Source organism: Vespula pensylvanica, chromosome 8, assembly GCF_014466175.1.
Source record: "Vespula pensylvanica isolate Volc-1 chromosome 8, ASM1446617v1, whole genome shotgun sequence".
Classification (NCBI taxonomy): Eukaryota; Metazoa; Arthropoda; class Insecta; order Hymenoptera; family Vespidae; genus Vespula; species Vespula pensylvanica.
Window position 1 is genome coordinate 7,628,364 of NC_057692.1, and position 18,869 is coordinate 7,647,232.

The following is an 18,869-nucleotide window of genomic DNA, read 5'->3' on the forward strand; positions in this document are numbered from 1 at the left end:
CTTTTCTATATCTCGTTATCTAATCTCCCTTTGTTTCGAACGTCATGAGTCGTGACAAATTACGAAATGAGACGTTCAAAGATCCTCGACATCTTAATCTACTTGTCTTTACGTTAGAAGATGTCGGCTTTCTCATTAAAGTCGTCCCAACATGATTCGAATTCTCGCTCGTTTCGCCCTTAACACGAAGGTAAAATAATTTCGAATTAATTTTCGAAAACGATTCTAGAGAACGCGACCTAGGACGACGTCACGCGTGATTGCCAGTTAATTCTAATTATATTTGACGTCGTAAATCGAGACGCTCGGGCTCGTTTAATTTCTACTAACTAAACCAATCCCCGTAGTTTTCTTAGGATCATCATCGTAATGTAAAAAGGAAAAGGGTATCTTTGTAGATATTTGCTCTTTTCGTATTTCCGTGTAAATCTTACGTTAAGTATCTCGAGATTCTGGCGATATCGTATTACGCTACTATTCGCGATGAATATTCTCTTTGACTCGTGACTGCGATCCTTTCACCGGCCAGGTGAAAGCAGTGAAAGTATATATGAATATATATTATGTCGTGAGATAGATGATCGAAAAAAAAAATCAAATGATGATCTTCTCGCGAGATCAAAAATATACAAGGAGATTATTTTTAATCGCCTTTCTTTAGACTTTCTCTTATTTTACTTATCGATTAATTAATTTACTAATTCATTAATTTACTAATTATATAATTAACTAGTTCATTAGTAAATTAAATTCATTATTTCATTAATATAAGCTTATTATTTTTATATTCGCGAATCCCTCGCGAATCGTTGCTTCGATAAATTTATTATTATTTCGTTCTCTTTTGTTAATGATGCGACGTTTCAAAATATTTTCCGTCTATTTACTCGCCGGATGACGATAATTTATTTATAAGGAGATTTTTGCGAGCGAAGTTACGAAAGAGAAATGTATCGCGTGGACGGATCGTATTCAATGACATTAATCTGAAAAATCTGCTTCTAGGGATGAGTAATGAAATCGTTAGTAATAGAAGAACTCTTTCTATTTCGAAGAAAATCAATCGTTGTTTATGAGTTCTATTTTTTTTTCTTTTTTAAATATCGAATGAAAAGTTTTCGATGAAAAATATTCTATTACTATTTTTCTACGATTATGAATTTGTTTATTTCGATATTCGATTTCGAAATTTGTTTCTAATTTTACTGCTTTTCTTTTTCATATAATTTACATTAGAAACTAAATTAGAAACCGCATAAGTGCGACATTTATGAAACCTTGGTATAGAAACCTTTGTATAAAATCTGAGAAGACAGATTTGATTTCCGGCTCAAATTGCGTCCCCATTTTTCTTACACGGCAATACTTTCACATCGAAACGAAGGCTGACGGTCGATGATCTTACCTTCGACATTCGAAACAATAGACTTTTTATTAAATACTCATCTTTTTACGTTCACGATCGTTTTCACTTACTCCAATTTCGAGAATGAAAATAAATGAAAAAGTAATTCTATTTAAAGGAAATAACATCTCCATTATAACATATGTATGATACCAAAATATACGAACTGTTTTTATCTTTATAATATTTATAGTTTCGACGTGTAATCATAAAAATCTAGGTGTTGATTAAAATCTATATTATTCGTTTAATCGCATTGGTCAATCCGTTATTTGGCTAAGTTGTTATTTCGGTAATAAAAAAAAAAAAAAAAACACAAATATAAAAAAAAAAAAAAGGAAATAATTTCTCAAGGAACATATAATTAGATTAATGAGAAAAATCTTATCGTCATTTGTATAAAAGAGTTTAATCGTAAAAGGCAAAGTGTGACAGTCCATAAACGAGCTTTTATATTCTATAAATGGACCGAGCTCCCTCTTCATATGAATTCTTAGAAAAGCACGCGTTCAAGCGATCTCCTTTATTAGGGAAGACTGTGATAGCAGGCTGCAACGGTGATAGCTTATCGTCAAAAAAAGTATTCGCTTTTAGTAGCGATACCGTTTAACGCGACTCGAGTGGACTTGTTAACTAGTATGAAATATGTTTGTACTAAGTTGTCTACCATTTAAGGATATTGTTGTTCGTTCGATTACTCATTTTACTCTTTTCCTATTTTACCGGATAAAGAATTCCTTTTAAGTTTTATTACGAACGAAAGAGAAAACGACAGAAAAAGATGGAAATAGAGAGAAAGAGAGAGGAAACAAAATTATTTCTTATTTGTAAATTTGATCGTATACCATGATAAATTCGTTTAATATTATTACATAGAGTAATTTTCTTTGATATAAATATTTGGTTTCGTATGAAATAAATAATGACGTATATCTATATCTCAGAAATTAGAAATTTATTTCATTCTCGATAGAAAACATTTTCTTACCGAAGGATGATCGAAATATGAATTTTCCTTCAAGATCAGTTCGCGCCTACGCTTAGAGCTCGAAGCTTAAATGGAACAGCCACTTAAGCGATAGAAGACGCGAAGACCGCTTTTAGATTTACAGGAAGCGCCATCGACGTCGACGGCGATATAGCCGGAACAATGAATCGTTCTCTGCTTTTACGAGGCTCCGATTTGAAAGAACCAATGAAAATTCTGAGGCTTCTTACTTTTAGATTAACTATCTACGAAATGGAACACATCGGTGAACAATTTTGATTCAAATTTTCTATTTATATGTGCATTGATTTATTATATCGATGATATCGTTCGATATAAGAGAAATTTACAAAGAAGAAGAAGGACATGATTAATATAAAAAAAAAGAAAGAAAATGAGAAAGTTATAATAATCAAATGCTAATACATTAATAATAATAATAATAATAATAATAATAATAATAATAATAATAATAATAATAATAATAGTAACGGTGTTGATGATAACAATCATTGTAGTTAGAAAGAAGTGAATGGAGACACAACACGCAGAGTAATAGAATTTATTTTATAACCGATCCCCATAATGATAAGTAAATTTCACGTAATCATAATCACGTAAAATATCTAAGAGCAGATGTGAATTATTTGTATAATTTGTTTCGTTAAATATCAGACTCGATGATAATCATTCTATCTCTCTGTTAAATACAAATTTTGGAGATTATTCTTTGGTAAAATTTATAAAAAGGGTCATCGATAAAATGATTATTTGAATATTGATGATCATACGTATAGTACGTGGAAATAACTGCAGAACATTTTTCTTGATGATTTGGGGTTGTTGGAACATAAAATTTTTCAATCGAATCGATATCGACGTCGAGCCTTTGGCTCACCCATACGCGATAGTACGAGATTCGATTCATTTTGCGTGCTCGGTAACTTGGCAACGCTCACCCACGCGTCCCAGCATCCGAGGATAGAATTCGAAGTGACGATATTTGCGAACGAACACGATCGTACGTCGCATTCTCGCGAACAAACGTTTCGACGATTATTACGATTCGCCGAGAACGGTATAGTAGTAACAGGTGTACTTAACCTATTTGCATCGATAAACGTCTCGATGATCTGCTCATTCTTCTAACCCTGGCCTTAATCAGAAGAATCGCCGTTGTTATTAGATCGGGCATGCTTTTCAGGGTGAGATCGTTCTTCGAGTCTAGCGAGATAACGCGAAAGTACTAATTAATTTGCTATTGTACACCGACAAGATATGTATCAGGTTCCTCTTCGATAGATACTATATAGATAAGTCCTATTTATTTCGCAAAGAGTGTTTTTTTTCTTTTTCTTGTTACCTATTTTTTCTCTTTCTTTTATATATATATATATATATAATACTTTCTAATGTTTTCATTTCCACCGACAAAAATAATTTTACTTTTATACGTGAAAGATGATAATTATAAGCGATAAAATATAGAACGTTGTTTAATATGTAAAAAGAAAAGAAAAGAAAAGGAAAAAGAAAAAAGGACAAAAAATCGGTGGCCTAAATCGAAGAAAATCTGGTTAAAAGGGTAAGGGATAGTCGAGGAAGGGTTTACGTATATCTGTGTAACGAGCGTACCTCGCGGTGCATCGAATTAATTCATCCATTATTATATAGCAAATTTATGAGTCTAAAAAGCTTTCATACTCGTACGTAAATTCTAGCTCGCAGCGACGATCATTTATCATTGGCGTTAATTAAGTTAAAGTGCACATTGTTAAATTCGATGGAACTGTGCCAAGTATTTCTATCTAACGACCAAGACTGATCGATTCGCGGTAGAGGTCAATGACTCCTTTAACTATACGATCAGAAACAATGTCATTTGTCTAAAAGAAAAAGTCTTTAAAAAAGTCGTTCATCATGTGAACATGAATTTCGCATTATTCGAGCCTTTATAAATTTCAGATATGTAGGCTAATCGAAAATGGTTACAAATGCATATTTTGTGTATGTACCAATGAAATTTCAAAATGTTCAACCGACAAAATCTGATTATTCGTTCATCGAGATAATCGACTATTGGTAAATTCTCCGGAAACAAATATCCCTTTGGTCTTTTATATAACAGTATTCGTTAAATTTGTATAAGAAAAAGAGAAAAAAAAAAGAAAAAAAAACTCAGTAAAAATTCATTAGATGAAAATTTTTACATGGAGATGAAAAAGAGAAGAAATAAAAAGAAAAAGGAAAAAGGTATTCGTCGAAATTTCGACTTGAAACCTCAAACGTGGGCTTCGAAAATCCGAGGAAAACGGATTGCATGACGAGATGATGCAAACGAGAGCAATTGGAACGCGTTAGAGAACGCATCGAGAAAGAGGAGAGGACGAATCGATCGTACCGATTTCGACTTGGAACGATCACGTGCGAGATCGATGATCCTCATTCGATCACACTCTCCCGAGGGATTCGAGCTCTCTAACAAAGCTACGATTCGTCCTTTCCAAACGAATAGAAATGGCCACCGGATACGGCATTAATTGTCGGCTTAAAATTGCTTTAAAATGGATTCACCGCTAATCGTTGAATCATCGAGAGAACGGGTTGCCGGCTTGTATTTGGTGGTTTTGACTTCCCGAATTCCCAAATTTTCTTTTATAGAATCGAGTTCAACTCTTTAATACGTAGTTTACGTTCCGTTCTACGTTTTCCTATGTCTCGTTTAAATTTTAACATCGAAATTTATTCGTCCCGATCAAATATATTGTAAATGTAAATTTTTAAAACGATAAAGTGAAAACTTCGATGGATACGTATTAACGTATCGACGAATATAAAAGCGGAAGTGCTCTCTACGTCTGCACGGTCAACACGGTTCGATTTAGTTATTATCAAAGACCTCGCAAACTAGGGTCATCGTAAAAAGGCCATTTTCACGGTCAGCCTAGGGTTACTGGATGCATTTCATGCTAATTTGACTTTGATGCTTTAAACCAAACTATTGTACCATCTGCTATGTTCATAAATAATAATAATAATGATGATGATGATGATGATGATGATGATGATGATAAAACAAGAAATATAAAAAAAGATAGCAATACCTAATCATTATTTCTTCTCTTGTAAATTTTTTCCTTTTTCCCCTTTTATTCGGAATAAAGAAAATGTAATAATATCCAAGGAAAACATTTGATATGATGCTCTCATGAATGCAAGATGATGCACATATACTTTACAATAGGATTCCCTGGGATGATTCAAAGGTTAAGAGTTAAAAAAAAAATCCGTATCTAGACTCTTTCATCTGAACCCCATTGTACTTGAACGAAGGGTGACTAAATAACTAAAAGAGATATAACGACTCGAAAGAAGAAGAGTTTATTATTCGGGAAAAGGGGGTAGAGAGACGCACTTATTCTACTACCATTCGGTTGATTTCAGCACTCGGCTTTAGTAAGCAGAGAAAGGGAGAAAGAGATAAAAAGACAAAGACAAAGAGACTGACAGAGAAAGAGAGAGAGAGAGAGAGAGAGAGAGAGAGAGAGAGAGAGAGAGAGAGAGAGAGAGAGAGAGAGAGAGAGAGAGTCGGAACTCTCGGTTATCACCGAAAGGGGTAAACTCGATACACGATGCAGGAAGCGTATAGAAGCGTTTCCAGGCCGAAAGAGTAGGTTGAAGAAAGGGTGGTGAGAAGAGGAGAAGAGAATGCTGGTGGGGTAGAAGAGGAGGAGGAGGAGGAAGAAGAGAAGGAGTAGGAGAAGGGGAAGATGAGAGAGTCAGAAGCAGCAGTGCCTCTTTTGAACACACGGTAGCCGCCGACTCGAACGAAGAACACGACGCATCGTCGTGTAGTACGCGTTCGTTCAACGTGTTACTCCACTTGCCAAGAGCCATAAGAGAAAGAGAGAGAGACGATGGGTAGTATGATGGAGAAAAAGAAGAGCGAGAGTATCGAACGCTACCGCATGAATAAATCCCTTTGAAGTACGTGTTGGTCGACCGACTCTCCGAAAACTCTCTCTCCTTTCTCTCTCTCTTTCTCTCTCTCTCTCTCTCTCTCTCTCTCTCTCTCTCTCTCTCTCTCTCTCTGTCTGTCTCTCTCTCGGACCATGAAGCAACGATACACCCTTTTCTCTTTCCACGGTTCCACGACTTCAAAACGTAGATAACGTGCTTCTCCGCAAACTTCGCCTTATGCACGCAACATTGTACGCACGTTACCACCATTGAACGACTCTTAAGTCTCTTTGGATTTAACCAGTACGAGCACGCATATCTTCCTTTCTTTACTATTTCTTTTTCGCTCTGTCTTTCCCTATATCTCTCTATCTCTTCTCTGTTTATTCTTATCTCTTTCAATTTCTCTTCTTTTCTGCGAGCTCAAAGGAAAAAAAAAAAGAAGAAAAAAAAAGGAAAAGAATGAAAAAGGAAATTTCATAGGGACGACGTGAAAATCCGACGAAAAGTACCGCGGATAATAACAAATTGAATTTTTCTTATATTTCGGATACGTTTATTACTTCGTAAGTTCTTTCTTTTTTTTCTCTCTTGCTCTTTTCTTTTTCTTTTTCTTTTTTTTTTTCTTTTTACCGTTTCACTTCGTAAAAATATAAATTAGGAAAATGTTATGGAAAGGACTAGAAAGGAATAAGAGAAAAAAGAACTGGATGGAAATCGAAGTAAATATAATAATATATATATATATATATGTATGAGAGGCACAAATCGGCCATATCATAAAAGCAGTTTACTAGACTACAGTTTGTCGATTCTAACGGTTAAGCTTCTCGCAGCAAGATCGTCCAAGTATCGTCAAAGCGATCCCTCTTTATATCCTCGAAGAGTTATCGAAGGGAGGCCTGTCGACGAGCTAGACTTCGAAACTTTAAACATCGATCTCTCTCCTCTCTCCCTCTCTCTCTATCTCTATCTCTCTATCTCTTTCTCTCTATCTCTCTCCATCTCTATTTAACTTACTCGTTCTCTCTCTTCTCTCTCTCTCTCTCTCTCTCTCTCTCTCTCTCTCTCATACTCTTCTGTGCTTCCGAAGGGACGTTTTCAGTGTAACGAGCAAACGCTTAAAATTCGGCTCGCTACGTCGAACGATAACGGTTAATCGTGAAAGCAACCCGCTTCCGTCTCCTCGAAGAGGAAACAAGCGCTCGATACTCTCGGGAGGACTTATCGTCTACTTCGGAAACGATCCTCTGCTGAAACTCTCTTTCCCTGTCTCTGTCTCTTTCTCTCTATCACTCTATCACTCTCTCGCGCTCATAATCTGGGTATCTCTTTCTCCAGTCTACTCTCATCTCTATTCATCATTTGTAATTCCATTGTAATCCTACTAGTATTCTTAAGTATTATTAATAATTCGTTGTCTTAAATATCGATCTTTTAGTCATTTATTTTGTAACTCTTACAAAAACCATATTCCTCGCTTCGAACTTAGCACCGAAGATTGTAAAATGTCATATGTTCTTTTTTCTTTCTTTTCTATTTTTATGTTCTTTTTTTTTTCCTATTTCTCTCTTATCTTTATTCATGACTTTATCGTTTTATCTGCATAAAAGAGAGAGAGAGAGAGAGAGAGAGAGAGAGAGAGAGAGAGAGAGATTTACACACACAGACATACACAAAAATTTATATCGAAGCTTTTTTGTCGATTTAATAGATATATACTCATTGATCTTGCCTTAAAATTCTAACTCTTAATTAAAATTCGAAAAATATACAAGCAAACGAATTTAATATCTTTCTTTCTAAAACTCATGCTTTCACTTCTTTCACTTAATAGTATAAATTATCATATAAATACTATCATGTCTATCTCTCGCTTTATCTTAATTTTCTACATTTCCTTTCTCTTTTTTTTCTTTGTTTTTTTTTTTTTATTATTATCATTCCAAGTAAAGAATGAATCAACATTTAAGAATGATCGTGCGAAGGGTGACATTATCGAATTCGCAAAGGGTTAGTAAGCGTCTGGTGAAGCGAACGATCGCACGCCTTTAGCATCGGCCGATAATTCGTGCGACGAGGACAATGATTTACGCTTTAGCGGCCGAACAACGGATTCTTGCGACCGCAAAGACCGCAAAGGGTCACGAGCTGGGCGTAGTAAAGCCCTACCACCCTCTGCCTCCTCTACCTCGTCCTCTTGCTCTGCTCTCTTTCGACCTGAAACCCCTCCAGACTACACCCTTTTATCGTCTCTCCCACTCCCTCTTCCTCCTCCTCTCTCTCTTTCTCTCTTTCTCTTTTTCTATCTCTATCTTTGTCTCTCCTTCTCGCCGTCCGTGATTATTTATGCCGACTGCTTCTCGTTCGATAATTGAATTCGCATCTGCCAAAGTACATATCTACAACGAAAAGCGTCCTTAATTTGAAAACTTTTTAATATGATAAAATAGTAATGATAAATAATAATAATAATATTAATAATATTAATATTATTATTAATGATAATAGTAATAGTAATAATAATAATAATAATAATAGTAAAATAAAATAAAATAAAATATTATATACTTAAGCATTTATATCGACAGGACTCTCAATCCTGTCGGTTTAAATAAATTGATGTTATACGATAAATGTATAAATTTAACGTGCGACATAAATATATTTTATTAATATCCTGTGCTTTATCATTATTATCTTTTCTTTTTTTTTTTTCGGGTTGAAAAAATAATTCAATCTAATGAACAAAAAGTGCGAACAATTGTAAACACTTTTTTTTATAATTTTTTTCCCTCTGATAAAACACGTTCTTCACTTTATACAGTTTATTTTATTACATATGTAAGCAACGAACTTATATACCTATATATAGTTTTTCTGAGTTTAACTCGTGATTGACCGATAAAGTGTTTTTTATAGCTCATGAATCAGACTCGTGATTAATGCACAAAGGATTATAAATAAAGAAACGAAAGCAAATCTCTTACTAGGTAGAACAAATAAACTCATTCCATATTAATCCACATTCTTACAATATAGAAACAAATCTCTGTATATAGAACAAAAATTATGTAGGTGATGAATCCAGTTGAATCTCTTATTTCAAATTGACTTTCTTCGATACGTTGACTACAATAAGGCTCATCGGTTATGTTTAGAACGATGAAATACGTGCCGAGAGTGGAATGTTGCAGAAGAATTTTCTCTCGCGTGATCCAAGTCCAACGAAGAAGAAAAAGACTCGAAGTACTCGGATATGCGGTTAAGAAAAAAGTCGGTTAAGAGGTTTGCGCCTAGTCCGAAAGCGCCAGCTCGTTTGTCGCAGAAAAGGGATGGAAGGGTGCTCGGGTCGATAGATTCGTGTTGAAGTGTCGCAGATAGTTGGTTAGATAGATAAACTGGTAAAAAGAAAGAAAGAGAGAGAGAGAGAGAGAGAGAGAGAGAGAGAGAGAGAGAGCGAGAGAAAAAGGCAAAGAAAGAAAAAGGCAGGCAGACAGATAGATAGACAGACAGATAGACAGACAGATAGATAGATAGACAGATAGATAGAAAAAGAGACGAACAGACATACAGAGAAGCAGAGAGAGAGAGAGAGAGAGAGAGAGAGAGAGAGAGAGAGAGAATATACACACGCGTATATATCCTTTAGGATTTTTATTATAGAGATCCGATCGTTCACGAAGATTGAAAAAATTCGTCGGACATTGAAATGATATCGGGGTGGATGCAAGGGAAAAAAAATAGCTTTTACGATAGGTATCATGATGAAATCGATAGTTCTACGTTCGTCAAAAATTAAAAAAAAAAAAGAAAGAAAACAAGAAAAAAATGGAAAAACAAACGCAAGATGTAGTAGAACTTTTATCTAATTAAATATCCATCTATAGAAATACACGAGTTACGTAAGAGACATCCAATGTACTTTTCGTTCTGTCGCAACTTTTCACGTTATCTAAGTATCACCGTTGCTTTTGATATTTTACAGATAAATCTACGCCTCATCCTCGTCAGTGGTAAGACAAAAGAGTTCCTATTCAGTCCGAGCGACTCCGCGGGGGATATAGCGCACCATGTGTTTGAAAACTGGCCGGAAGGTAGGTTGTTATTGGATTTCGACATTCCGCAGATGCTCCTGTAGAACGAGGATAGAGTACCGGATAGGAAGGCGGTCGTTAGTCGGTTGAATTCAAACGGGGGCATAAGATTTATGAGACCGAGCTACGCTACTGTCGATTATTGCATCGAGAATCTTTCAAACAACTTCGGGATTGAAAAATCAACGGCGATCCTCATATATCACTCGGAAAGCAAAGAGAGAAGCATAGCCGAGTGTGTTTCTGCTTTTAAATATAACTCTCTCTTTCTCTCTTTCTCTTTCTCTCTTTCTCTTTCTGTCTCTCTCTCTCTCTCTCTCTCTCTCTTAAACGAATAAAATCTTTTCGTATTCGCTATCAACGAAACGTAATTCGTATAATCAATCGTTTATAAAATTTTATAATCGGTCGGATTGTAAATATTCTTGAAGAAAAAAAAAAAAAAAGGAAAGAGAGAAACAAGAGAAAACAAGGGATCTTTAAGTCGGAACGAAATATTTATTTGTTCTCTCTCATTCTTTCTTGATAGTATCGTCTTTTAGTTGAGCCTTTAATCAATTTCTTTTATACACATTCTAAAAGATTAAGCTTAGTGAAAAAGCTCGAGAATACGGATCACGAGGAAAGGGTATTCGCGTTAAGAGAATACTTTTGTTTCTTCAGACTGGGCGGAAGAGGCTGTTGCCAAAGCGGAGATCCTGCGGCTAATCTACCAAGGTCGTTTTCTGCACAGCAATGTCACGCTCGGTGCTCTAGGGCTTCCTTTTGGGAAAACCACGGTGATGCATTTGGTACCACGAGAAAATCTTCCCGAGCCTAATTCTCAAGGTAAGAGATGAGCAAACGGAAAAGAAATTGAAAAAAAAGAAAGAAAAATGAAACAAATTCCTCAAAGAAACGTTTTCACAATTTGTCTCATTTCTTAATTTCATTCTCTCCTTCCATATTCCTGCGATATCCTTTATCACGCGAAATTGTTTTTCGCGAATTTTTCTTTAATAACGTCGCTATTTAGTCACGATTACAATGCTTTTTTTCTTTTTCTTTTTTTTTTTCCTTCTTCGTCAAAAAGCGTAATGTTTTCGAAATAAGGAGATTATGCACGTTCTCGTAATTACAAATCGCGATTAATTTTGAGCAATTAAAAAGGAGGAATGTAGCTGTTCAACTTGGATAATAAAATAAAAAAAAAAAGGAAAGAAGTATTCGTGATATCATCTATCGCTATCTTGATTATTAAAAATAATGAGATATGTTTGCGATCTCAAAGATTCTTTTCTCGTAACCTGTTGCTTCTGTTGGTCATGGAAATACATAATTATGTTACACGATATTAAGATTTCTCTCTTCACGTTTTTAGATAACATATGTATTTGTAGGATACGCTCGAACAATGATTTATTCAAACGAACAAATTTCATTTCCGTTCCTTGTAGGTCTCCTACCTAACGGTGAATATATGTATATCCAACCTGACGATGATCTTGACTACGATGACGACAGCTAACAAAGATCATTCGATCCCTATATTTTAAGTGAGTCCTAAATCCCTCCCTAATTCATTTCTATGTGCGTGTGTGTGCGTATAAAAAAAAAATAAATATATTAAAATGAATATGTATCTTTATATATGTATCCTTATATATGTATCCTTATATACAATCCTTATTCTCGTTAAAAATATTCCTAAAATATCAATAATATATATCCGTAATGCAACATTGAAGATCATGACCAATAGCAGTGACAGCATTTACAATTAATCGTTCTTGAATTACTTGTTAATATCTGTATTAACGATCACGTTTTATTTACATCTTATTTATGATCATTTAATTGAAATTATATGTGCTGTCTTTCTCGAGCCTTTTTATTTTCATTCCATGTTCGTTTTTCATGCTCATGATGTTCATGATGTTCATGTAGCGTGATTTTCTTTTTAAAAATGAAAGAATCAAAGGATAAACGGCAAACTTTTTGAAATTGGCTATATATATCGCGATATTTAAAATATAAAAGATATAATAAAAATCATTTCTTTCGTTTCAGATCAAAGGCAAAAAAGTAAAGGTGGTGGTAGCAGTTGCTGCTCAGCATCCTGCTGCATACTTTAATCGGCTGCCCTGGATTTTCTGAGGTCGTGTTTAAAAGTGAGCCCAGCACGAGTACCTTCGAGCTGAGCCATGATTTCTAAGGTTTTATGCTGATGTCTAATTGCTAGTGGCTGAGCTCATGAGCAATGTAGCACAAATTACTCGGATTCTACTCGTTTAAGTGTTGATCGGTAGAAAAAAATAAGAGGCAGAAGAAACGACAATGAGGGAAAAGGAAAAGAAATAAAAAAAAAAAGGAGAAAAGAATGAATTTCAAACCAAAAGAAAGAAAAATCGAAGGCGAGGAACAAGAAAGAGCAAAAACACACATACACGATACGTTTAACACATTTTCCGATATAAAATGCCATGAAATGAAAATAGAGAAAAATAGAGTATGAAAGAAAAAAAGCAAAAGTAATATTTCTTCATTTTAAATAATAAAATACATTTTTATCCGCAAAAATATAAAATTAATGAAAGTGTATATATATATATATATATATATATATATAAAATTACATGATGATTATCGATAATGATTAACGATAATAATTGATCGATAAAACTAGCACGATGACGTCCACAAAATAGAAGAAGTTACTATTATTATTGAAAAGAGTAAAAAATGCGATTGTGGAGTTCGAGCAAAAGCGTATTGTCGTCTCTAATTTTCGTTTCGTAGCGAGAACATATGTCACGCGTATAATTTATACAATGGGACATAGTTCATCCATACATATAGACACACACAAACACATGCACACACACGTACAAAGATACACGCATACATGTTGCTCGATGTCTTCTGCACTGAATAAAAAATGCTTGTTTATAGTCTTTCGATCGAGCCAACGGGTGCTATAGCCATCTTGGATCACGCTCGATTGATCGATAGATCATCGTGACCGTGCAGGCAAGATGATCTAAAGATCTTAAGATCTTGTGCCCCGATCTTCGAGTGTATCCTTTGCTATCGCCTTGTAAGAGAGAAAGAGAGCGAGAGAGAGAGAGAGAGAGAGAGAGAGAGAGAGAGAGAGAGAGAGAGAGAGAGAGAGAGAGAGAGAGAAGAATAAGAATGAGAGAGAAAAAGAAAGAGAATTAGCCCTTCAACCCTTTTTCCTCTCCAGTATGCGTTTTGTTGGCGAGACTACGTTTCGATCGAGAGATAAAAAGAAGAGAAAAAAATATTGTTATTATTATTTTTCTTTTTTTTTTTGTTCGTTTCACGAAAGAGATTATCAAAGAGAATGAACGTAGAGTTTTGATAAGTAAAGATATATACGCTCTCTTGAAAGACGCTACAATGCTTAGAAACTCAACCACTACTCGACTACCGCAGCGTTATAACAATTATGTAGATGGGAAAAGAAAAATCGTATGAGTGTGTTTGCGCAACGATATGAATGATGTCAATCTCGCGGATGTAAGAGTATTTGTGCGTACGAGTAGTATATGCGAGTTATATGTCAGAAAGAAACGAGGAAAAGATAGTGAGAGAGAGAGCGAGAGCGAGAGCGAGAGAGAGAGAGAGAGGGCGAGAGAGAGAGAGAGTGAGAGAGAGAGTGAGAGAGAGAGAGAGAGAGAGAGAGAGAGAGAGAGAGAGAGAGAGAGAGAGAGAGAGAGAGAGAGAGAGAGAGAGAGCGAGATAGAGAAAGAAAGCGAGAAAGAAAAATAGAGAGAGAGAGAGAGAGAGTTATGTGCTATGCGTGTGCGTGTGAATGCGCGCGTGTGTGTGTGTGTGTGTGTGTGAGAGAGAGAGAGAGAGAGTGCGCGCGCGTGTGTGTATGCGTGGGAGAGGAAAGAAAAAATTTATGTTGTGATATGCAGGTAGTGAATATATTATATACATACTATTATTAAAATTATATTATATATATATATAAATATATATATGATGGTATGAGACACGTTGACACGTAATTAAACTCTCATACGAATAGACTTTATTATCATGAATTTAAAGTAATATTATGACGCCACTTGAGAGTTTAGTATTCTGAATAAGATTACCAAGGAACGAGGTAACCGAGATAACAAAAAAAAAAAAAAGGAAAAAAAAATGAAAAAGAAAACAAACAAAAAAAAGAAAAAGAAAAAAGAAGAATGAAAAGAGAAAAAACACACATTGGATCTCTAATGATAGTTATGATAAAATAAAAACTCAAATATATTTCCTGTTAGCCCCCTTCTTGTCCTCCCTCCGAACCTCTCTTTGTCTCCCTCGCTTCCCCCTCCTCATATCTTTGTCTCCTTTCCTCCCTCGAAGCTCCCTCTTCTTCGTGTACTTTGCCCCCGTCCATTATTACGAATCGGACCTAAAATCACCGGATGAACGGCACCCAACCTACACAACCCCTCCCTCCCTCCTATTCCTCCAGTCTTGTCAGACTGGCGGACGCATTAAAGTATTGATTATTATAGTTAGGTCCAACCAAATCATTATATGTTGTAACAAACCTATTCTATGCATATTCTACTATAAAGAAGCGATAAAAAAAAAAAAACTGTACCCTACTATGACTTTCCAATGCATAACATGTGTATATATATATATGATGTTCTTATATAGTGAAATTCATCAAAATTAACATTTGTAAAGTTATTTTATTTATTTTCTCTTAAAGCTCCAACCGATCACGTTTATAGCTAAGGCAAATGGTATTCGCTAAGCTCATAAACCTGAACAACATAACATTAAAAGTTCTGTTTTACAGAGATACACTCCGGATATTTTCGTCGAGAGATATATTCGCTCGAATACCTACGTAATAGTTAAGACGTTGATTATTAATACGTGTAATTTATACATTTTAAGTAATCGCCGATCGTTTCTAACGACTCCGTTTTGTTCTCGTGTTCTCTATAAAATATCAAAATTATATGAAAAACGTAAATGACGTTTTAAAAACTATGTACAAAAATATACTGGTTTATGAGAATGGGCCAGCAGATTTTTCGTTATAGCGATGCGATTATTTTTGCTATTTTTTTCCTGGGGATGAAACGTTCATTAGTCACCGGGAATCTTATAAAGCAGCATTAATTTAATTTGTTCACAACTTTTCTATTCATTTTTAAAATAATGTTAAGACATAGATTAATCGTAGATGCTGTTTAAACACCATAAAAGAAATTGTTTAGTATATAAGTTTTAAGATTGCGAATAAACACATCCCAATGAATATATATATTATATTCATAATCTATCAAAATGCAAAAAGAAAAAAAAAACAATACACAGAATGGAGATCGATACACTATCTCAACATGAATGTACTCCTAATATCACCAAACAAAAGTTAAAGTATTCTTAAGATTCTGTTGATCTTCTCCCCGTTATATAATATATAATAGTTTAATAATATCTGAGCGATTTAAACGATTGAATCGTATAATTTTCCCAAATGAAATTAGGCTCTGAAAGAACGAACCTTTTACTTGAATTGTCAATCGACGTTATAAAAAGAGACAAAACAAAAAAACTAAAAATGAATAAAGAATGAAATGAATTAAAAAAAAAAAGAAAAAAGGAAGAAGGAAAAAAGATTATATTTAGAATATAATAATTATAATTCCCGTTTCAGGATATATTGTAATAATGTTTCAAGAAAAATAACGAAAGAAAGTATTCGAATATAATTGCATATAATATCTCAATATCATGGTATTGTTTAAATCTAATAATATACATATTATTGATTGCGTATGATCTTTGTATTTCTAATTTCATTAGCGTTGCTTACAATCCAAGTAAAAGGATTACGTGATTATGAAATTTTCTACATGATCATCGTTCAATTGAAATGACAATTTTGAAAGGAGAACAATACCGCTCTACGAACATATTGTGAAGTACCTTTGACGTTGCAATATTACTTTAAAACAATAAAAATGAATATAGATATTTCATCAATATCATCGTACGATGCTCTTCGTTCATATTTTTATTTTTCCAAACTGTAAAACAAGATTTTTTTTCTTTTTATTATTATTATTATTGTTATTATTATTATTATTATTATTATTATTATTATTATTATTACTATTATCATTAATATTATTATTATATCTTTTCGATTTCGTTGTGTGAAACATAAATTACGATAAAAGTTGAAGACATTTGCCCCAAAAGAATTGTCTTGATAGAAGATTTCGAAAGGCGATACTCATTCATCAATCGATAAATGGTTTTTAACAACGACGGAACAATGATCAAGATTCCTGTCACATTTGTCTTATTATATTTGAATATTTTGAATAATTTTAGAAATATCTAATCATATGAATAATCTCAAGAAGCCAATTAGCTGTGTTATATTCAGAAAGAATACCGATAAAACGGTTAGTGGTATATATCTTAACGTTTAAAATTCGATTTGAACACAAAATATTATATTACATAATATATAGTTAATCCCTTTAACTGTTTAAATAATAAAAAGAGAGAAAAAAAAAGAAGAAGAAAATGATAACAGAATGATTGTGGTATTCTTAAATAAGCAGACAGATTATTAAGAATATTTACGTACACCAATCATATCAAGATCATAGCTAATAAGATCAGATGAGAAACATTGCTAGTTCATGTATAAACATTGATTGTTCATTGGCTAATATGATATTTATAAAACCATTTTTAATCGAACCTACGAAGGAGTTTGATCGTGCCTTTACGTAATTTGTATTGCTTTAGCACGATAAAAAAAAGCAGTCGCCTTTTCGATCATTTAGATAAAAAGATAACACGCTGAAAGCAGAAATTATTATCAATTTAAAAATGCATTGATGTTAACATTGCCAACGTCATGAAAATGTTTCTTTCCTTATAAAATTATTTTCTACAACAACAACAATAATAATAGGAAACCAATACTTGGATAACAGTATTCGTGAAAATGATGTTTTAATTTGATGACATTTACATATCGCTAATGATGAACATTATTACATGAACAACAACTCCAATCTTTGTGAATTACAAAATTTAATCCGTGTATTTTAAATAAAAACAGGCAGAAAAAAGCAAATACTTAAATATTTCATATTATCTTCTCGAATTGTATAAATGAAGCAAGGCTGCGAACATGTTTTATTTAAACGTACTTTTTCTGATTGACTATCTACAATTTCTATATCTTAAAGGGTAGTTATATGCAAGAGTTACATAAAAAAAAAAAAAAAATTGAAAAAATTAATAATAATCAACGAGACAATTATGGTCGAAAGAGAAAATTAACGAATACGTAGCCTTTTCCAAAAACGAAAGCTTAGAACAAACAGGTGGAAATCTGTAGACAGATAAAAACGATACATTATAATAACGTCAGAATTTGTAAAATTTGCTAGTAAAAATTGTTTATTTTCATTAGCGATATCGATCGATGCCATAGAAAAAAGGAAACTAATATGAAAAACTGTCGTACGATTAAATTGAATGTAATAAATGGACAATTTAATCGAAGCGTTACCGTATTGCATAAAAATTCGCGTTACTTGAAATTCATAAAATGTGAAATTGAAATTGACGAGTTTGTATTCGAAATTAAGAAGAAACTGTACAAAAAGATCGAAGGTAGTTTAAAAATGATCGATTTCAGCTCTTAGCAAAAAAAAAAGATTGCAATAGATTTCATTTCCTATTATTTTTTTGTTGATAATGAATATATATTTTTATAGATGGTAAACTATTTATAACAATGACCGTAATTCATAACGTGTTATACGAACTCACAAAGTACGAAAATCGATTAAAACGAAACAATTTTAAGATCGTTTCGTTAACGAAATATTATGTCGTTCGCATTTTGCAATTATAATCGAATCCATTGAATCGATAAACCGTTGATTACAATTGCTACGAATGAAATATCAATTTTATTTGTTCGTTTGTTCGTGAAGAATAAAAAAAAAAAGAGAGAAATAAATAAATAAATAAATGAATAAATAAAAAATACGTATAAAAAAACGTATCTAACTGGCCGTCCCATAAAATGTGGCAAAAAATGTTATAAACACTGGAAAGTGTTCTGAAAAATTTTAATGACTTTTAGTTACGTTCTATTTATCGAAGAATTCGATTCTAAGAGAAAATTAGAACATCATATTCAATCGATGATAATATTCTACGAAAACAATCGTCTAAAGATACTTTGTATGACTATTAATTTTTTTCTTTTTCTTTTTAAATCGAAATAATTAGCTCAGTTTGGTAAATGAACGTTGCTAATGATTCATGTTATTTCTTAATGTGTATAACGCTCACAAAATAATTTTCACTTTTGTTTCGCTTTCTAATTCCTATTATATCTTTAACAAAAAAAAAA

At 33.4% G+C, this 18,869-nt stretch overlaps 1 protein-coding gene across 1 annotated transcript in view; it reads left to right on the forward strand.

Moving 5' to 3' along the window:
* Positions 1-13,596, forward strand: part of LOC122631166 (ubiquitin-like protein 3) — an 83,348-nt gene extending 69,752 nt beyond the window's left edge. The window contains exons 2-4 of the mRNA XM_043816491.1: positions 10,342-10,450; positions 11,114-11,278; positions 12,500-13,596. Coding sequence (XP_043672426.1) covers positions 10,342-10,450; positions 11,114-11,278; positions 12,500-12,564 — 339 coding nt within the window. The 3' untranslated portion in view covers positions 12,565-13,596. The remainder of the gene's footprint in view (positions 1-10,341; positions 10,451-11,113; positions 11,279-12,499) is intronic.
* Positions 13,597-18,869: the final 5,273 nt, after the last annotated feature.